This window comes from Myxocyprinus asiaticus, chromosome 32, assembly GCF_019703515.2.
Source record: "Myxocyprinus asiaticus isolate MX2 ecotype Aquarium Trade chromosome 32, UBuf_Myxa_2, whole genome shotgun sequence".
Classification (NCBI taxonomy): Eukaryota; Metazoa; Chordata; class Actinopteri; order Cypriniformes; family Catostomidae; genus Myxocyprinus; species Myxocyprinus asiaticus.
In genome coordinates this window covers 14,712,173-14,717,953 of record NC_059375.1, presented here as the reverse complement: position 1 = coordinate 14,717,953, position 5,781 = coordinate 14,712,173, and the positions used below count along the sequence as shown (strand labels likewise).

Genomic DNA, 5,781 nt, shown 5'->3' with positions numbered 1-5,781 from the left:
CTGATCAATAATTGATATATCAATATTTTATGACATCCCTAATTTCAAGTAGGCCTACTCTCTTCTCTTTAGAGCTTTTTGTTCCCAAACCTGAATGCAGTTTGTCCTTACTACAGTTTTCTCAATCAAACTAGATATTCTCAACAAAAATAAATAAATAAAATAAAATGAGAAGCACTTATAAACAAACTGACTAATTGATAAGCATAACAGGTTCTCAAATGAGCAAATGAGAAGTGGCCGAGATGGGAGAAATGAAAGAGCAACTCCTGTAGACTACCAGGTCTCCATCCTCATCTTTAACCTAGACACCCCCCTAAACACTTCACCTCCAGGTCAAAGAAAATTTAATCATTCTGAAAACATAAAACACCAGGCCTCCCATAATCCCCCAGTGGTATGTTTCCACTTTAGCAATAATTGTATTTTCTCTTCAGATATCTAATAGAACAGCAGCAATAGCTTGGTGCTTGCTTAATGTCTTCCATCTGTTCTCTTTGGACCCAAAGAGATGTTAAACAAAAGGGGGATGCCATTAATAGGAATACAATTTACAGAAGTGGCAACAGAGCCTGTAGGTTTGGGCTGGACAAGGCCAAGAATTTCACCTCATACTTTTAGTCAAAAAAATCTTTCCTCAGATCCTCAAAAGGCCTGGAACAGTTCATTCATCTTTACGAATATCTTCTAAAGATGGTTGTCAAAATATTTATGTAATTCTATATATAATTAACAGATGTGATTTGAATTTCCTGACATTGTATTTTATATTCTGTGGGGAATAATAGCAAGGTTCATTCAGTTTGCGCATTAAAAAAAAAAATATTTGAGAAAAAAAACTTAATAATGTTCCTAAATGCATCCCTTAAAAAATTATTGTCCTTACCAACTACTGAAATTTGAGGCATTTCAGATATTTCTGTATGAAATAATGAGTATTAAATAATACATTTCACTGCAAAAGTGTCCAGTTTACTCAAGTTCTCTGCTTTAAAGCATCAGCCAAGTATCAAGCGCTTGCAGATGTGGTGAAATCAAAGTTGTTTCCTTATTCACTGATGCCATCTTGTGGAGAAAAACAGAGCCTTTCAAGATTTAAGATTAACAGCACAGTACAGTAGCTGAATGCACCACTAACATCTCTTATGCACAACCAGCAATAAAACTGTTTTACACTAACTGTTATACACTTTAATATTTGAACATGTAATTGCATTCTTTAAAAAACGTATTCGAATTAGGGATATAGCACATTATCTGGTTGTAGTAAAGATCCATAATCACAGGTTGATCTTAGAAGACTTCTGCCAAAACTGTACTGCAAGCTCCTTTGAAATAAAAAGGATGTTCAACACCACATGTTAATCTCAAGCATTTTGTCTACATTCATACTTTATCAGTATTTTTAAGACTGCCCTACAAAGCCAAACTGCAATAGCTATGCCAACACAGAGAAAAATTGCTTCACAGTTTTTTATTTATTTTTTTTTTTTTACTTTCAAGCCAAATGTGGATTAAAAAATAGTTCTGATTTTGTTCATTCATCATCAAGACTGCCCTACTAAGCCAATGGCTACATCAACACTACAACCAAGTAAAATGGCTCTAAAGTTGTTGTTTTTTACATTTTCCATCCAAATGTGGATTATAAAATAGTTTTGATTTCATTTATGTTCAATACCATAAATTGTATGTCTTCATTCATACTTTATCATTATTATCAAGACTGCTCTACAAAGCCAAACTGCAAAAGCTACACCAATACTTAGTAAAATGGCTTCAAAGTTTTTTTTTTTTGTTTGTTTGTTTTTTAAGCCAAATGTGGATTAAAAAATAGTTCTGATTTTGTTCATGTTCAACATCACACATTTTATATGTCTACATTCATACTTTATCAAGACTGCCCTATACTAAGCCAATGGACACCAGCATTAAAACCAAGAAAATGTCTTTAAAGTTTATTTTTTCATCCAAGCGTGGATTATAAAATAGTTCTGATTTCATTATGTTCATCCAGAATTTATACTTTATCATTATTATCAAAACTGCCCTATAAAGCCAAACTGCAATAGCTGTGCCAACAATGAGAAAAATAGCTTCAAAGTTTGTTTTTTTCTCTCCAGCCAAATGTGGATTTAAAAAATAGCTCTGATTTTGTTTATGTTTAACACCACGCATTTTATGTCAACATTCATACTTTATCAAGACCTCCCTACTAGGCCAATGCAATGGCAACACCAACACTGAAACCAAGAAAAATGGCTTTCAGGTTTTTTTTTGTTTTTTATTTCCCAGCCAAATGTTGATTATAAATAGTTCTGATTTCATTTCTAACTAATTTTGACCAAATGTGTAGTTCCTGCATTTTTTGCCTTTTCAGGGCAGAAGAGTCTCCATGCACATCAAACTCCGTATAGTTTTGTAATGGATTGCTGGTCTAAAACCTTCAAAGAAATTATAATAAGGATTTGTGAATTTAGGTTGCTAATAGTCCCTTGACACAACACATTTGATTCTTCCATTTGAAGATATAGAAAATTGTTGCATGAAAGGCAGAGGTGCTCAGGGAAACAGTGAGTAAATCCTAATTTCCATTTGCGTCATAGTATGTCACTGCGTTTACTTCTGTCACCATGGGGGAACCTGGCTGTGCACAGATAACAGACAACAACCTGCTAAAATCAACAAGAACAAGCAGCAATTTCTGACATTCATCTCTTCATGATCCATTGATGTCATTGCTAAATGACCTCTAACCAGATCAACCATACCTTCCCTTTAAGACAAATTATTTCATTGATTGAGCTGTAAGAAATTCAGATTCAAATTCATTTAAATCTTTTCATAGAATATTCAACTTTTAAGAAAATGAACTTCAATGATTTAACAAATATGTGCACAAGCAATATTTCCTTTACGAAATGTTTGCATTTTTTTCTAGTGATTTCTTTTTATTTATTTATTTTATGTTAGGTTAGGTAAGGTAATTGCAAAAGGGTTTTCAATAGTGGCCTGGATGATGTGTGTCTGATTAATGAATATGAGGCAGACAGTTTATTTAACTTTAGGCATGATGTTTGACTTTAAAGGCTGCCTGTTCACTGTTATCTATGCAGGGTGAGCATACAAACCCTTGTGTAAACTATGGTGTAAATTTATAGTTCGTTTGAATGCACTGTTACACCAGTCCATCTCAGCTCATCTCAGAAGTCGGTGCAAATTCGTATCGGGGAATATTCTACATTCATTGAGGTTACACCAGTAATTAAAATTAGCGGGATCACCAGCAATGAAATTATTGACCATTTATCTCTTCGCGATTTTGTCATCCGATGTCATTTCCACATCAGTAGATCTAAATGCGCAAAAGGTAACAAACGCGATTAAGAAGCGCAATTGGAATGAAACATTCCAGTTAAAAGATTTGAAACGCAATGTTCCGTCCCGTAGGAAGGCACCTCAGTTCATGATGGAGTTATATGATGCTGTTGCAGACTCAAACGGGACGCTGAAAAAGACAAAAGTGCTGGAGGGAAATATTGTTAGAAGTTTTGAAGGTGTGTAAATTGTAATAAAATGGTGCAATGGCTGATGCTACAATGGAATCACTTAATGCGGAGAAATTTAACCTCCATGTTTTTTTTTTGTTTGTTTGTTGTTGTTTTTTTTTTTTTTTTTTTTTTTTTTTGTTTGTTTGTTTGTTTGTTTGTTTTGTTTTGTTTTTTAAATAGGACAATCCAGTGGGTCATATCACTTCTTTAATTTAACATCATTTAGACAGGACGAGCGGGTGATTAAAGCAGAATTCCGATGGTTTCGACGCACACGGCCTTTTATGGGACGTCATTATTTTTACAAAGTAAGTTCAGCAAGTGTATCTGGATTTTCTACTTATATAATCTATAAATATATCTTTACAAACACAATAAACATTTGTAAAATGTCGCTGAATTTCAGGTTGACATATATGAAGTGCTGGACAGCAGAACAAAACCTTGGCGAGTAAATTTGATAAGCTCAAGATTATTACCTGTATACGCCAAAGGATGGGAGGTGTTCAACATCACAGAAATGGTAAATATCATTTTACTATGTAGAACAATATGATATGTAAACTAATCACTTTGTTTGTGCTCCAATCCCACTAACTCCCAATAATTACAGGTGACTAAATGGATTCTTAACAGCGGCACAAATAACGGCGTCCTGGTCGTTACAGCTTTACCGTCCGGTAACTGGTTGGAGACCAGCATTCAGGTGGACGAGCAGTCAGAGGAGAAAAACGTGTATTTGGTTATTTATTCAGACGACGGACGAAAGCACTTCCAAAATCCACCTTTCTACACAGGTAATAAGCGGGAAAATCATTTTGGTTCAGCACAACAGGATAAAAAAATAGACAGCCTATATTAACAACAATTACAATTGAAAAGACTTCCTAAAATGCAATTCATTAATGATAAAGACATGGGCTATGGGCCATAAATTAATTCAATCCATAAAAACAGCTATTGTCATCCACTTAATCCTATGTTAAATCAAGGGCGTAGAATACGCAGGGTATGTGGGGGGTCACTTTTCACAGGGCAAATGTGTTTACACTGTGTCTTTCCTATAACAAATGTCTAAATGTGTAAATGCAAAAGTTAAAATTCACTGGTCATGTAATCGATCGAGTGCCCTAATATATTCATCTATATCTATATCTATATCTATATCTATCTATCTATCTATCATATATATATATATATATATATATATATATATATATATATACATATCTTATATGTTTATGTTCGTCTTGCGCTAATCATTCTATCCCCCTCACTTTTGAAATGAGTGCTATGCCCCTGTGTTAAGATATACTGCAAAAAAAGATAAATTATGTAAAACTGTAAGTTCTGGTGTCATTGTTGACTCTCTTTTAGGACAAAATATCAACTCAACTCTTAAATTCCTCGAGACTATAGAAAGTTTAGTGAAGTCTTCAATGCGCAAGCACAGGAGTGTGCGCTCATTAACTTCTACATGCCAGAGAACAAACCTCTATGTGGACTTCACTAAAATTGGCTGGTCTGGGTGGATAATATCTCCAAGAGGGTACAACGCATACAGCTGTATAGGTTCCTGTCCGTTTCCACTGGGTGAAGGTCTACGAGCTACTAATCATGCTACCGTGAGAGCCATCATGAACGCGCTGAAACTGTCTCAGGAGGCGGGAAAGCCATGCTGTGTACCTGATGTGCTTCACCCTATCAGTCTCCTGTACTTCGATGACGAAGAAAATGTCGTTCTGAAACAGTATGACGACATGGTTGCGGGCAATTGTGGTTGCCATTAAAATACAGAATGGCAAGATGTAAATGTACTGGTTGATGTAGGCCCTACTATTTATTTTGAAACGTCACGTACACCACATTTACTCTCAAATGTAAAGATGCCATTAAACATCTATTTGGATATTTATATATGGGATTCTTAACCAAATAAATGTTTATTTCATTCAGGCAAAATACACCATTGTCTGTTATAAGTTTAAACTAACTGTCAACCCACCTCTTATCAAGAGTCAGCAGTCTGCGGCTGCACTGTCATGATTGGAAATGCCATATTTGAAGCTCCGCCCACACAGATTAGCTAGCCTACATTCTACTTCACGACAATTGGCAGAAACGTAAGTAAAACAGTGCTGTTTTATGATAATGTGATTATCATTACAAAAAATCCGGCCATCCGGAGAAAGAAATGCATGCAGTATCTTCAGACAACAGCAGCAAGTCA

At 35.0% G+C, this 5,781-nt stretch overlaps 1 protein-coding gene across 1 annotated transcript; it reads left to right on the top strand.

Annotated features, from left to right (window-relative positions):
• The first annotated feature begins 3,203 nt into the window (after positions 1–3,203).
• Positions 3,204–5,429, top strand: LOC127423306 (bone morphogenetic protein 2-like). Its single transcript, XM_051667494.1, has 5 exons — positions 3,204–3,557; positions 3,732–3,859; positions 3,958–4,074; positions 4,165–4,348; positions 4,929–5,429. Exons 1-5 carry the CDS (start codon positions 3,290–3,292, stop codon positions 5,339–5,341), a joined length of 1,110 nt encoding a protein of 369 aa, XP_051523454.1. The 5' UTR covers positions 3,204–3,289; the 3' UTR covers positions 5,342–5,429.
• Positions 5,430–5,781: the final 352 nt, after the last annotated feature.

Bases quoted from the DNA above. Each gene is read 5' to 3' on its own strand.
- LOC127423306 (XM_051667494.1), top strand. From the start codon at position 3,290: ATGAAATTATTGACCATTTATCTCTTCGCGATTTTGTCATCCGATGTC. The intron at 3,860-3,957 runs GTAAGTTCAGCA...GCTGAATTTCAG, and splicing joins GACGTCATTATTTTTACAAA to GTTGACATATATGAAGTGCT. The intron at 4,349-4,928 runs GTAATAAGCGGG...ACTCTCTTTTAG, and splicing joins AAATCCACCTTTCTACACAG to GACAAAATATCAACTCAACT.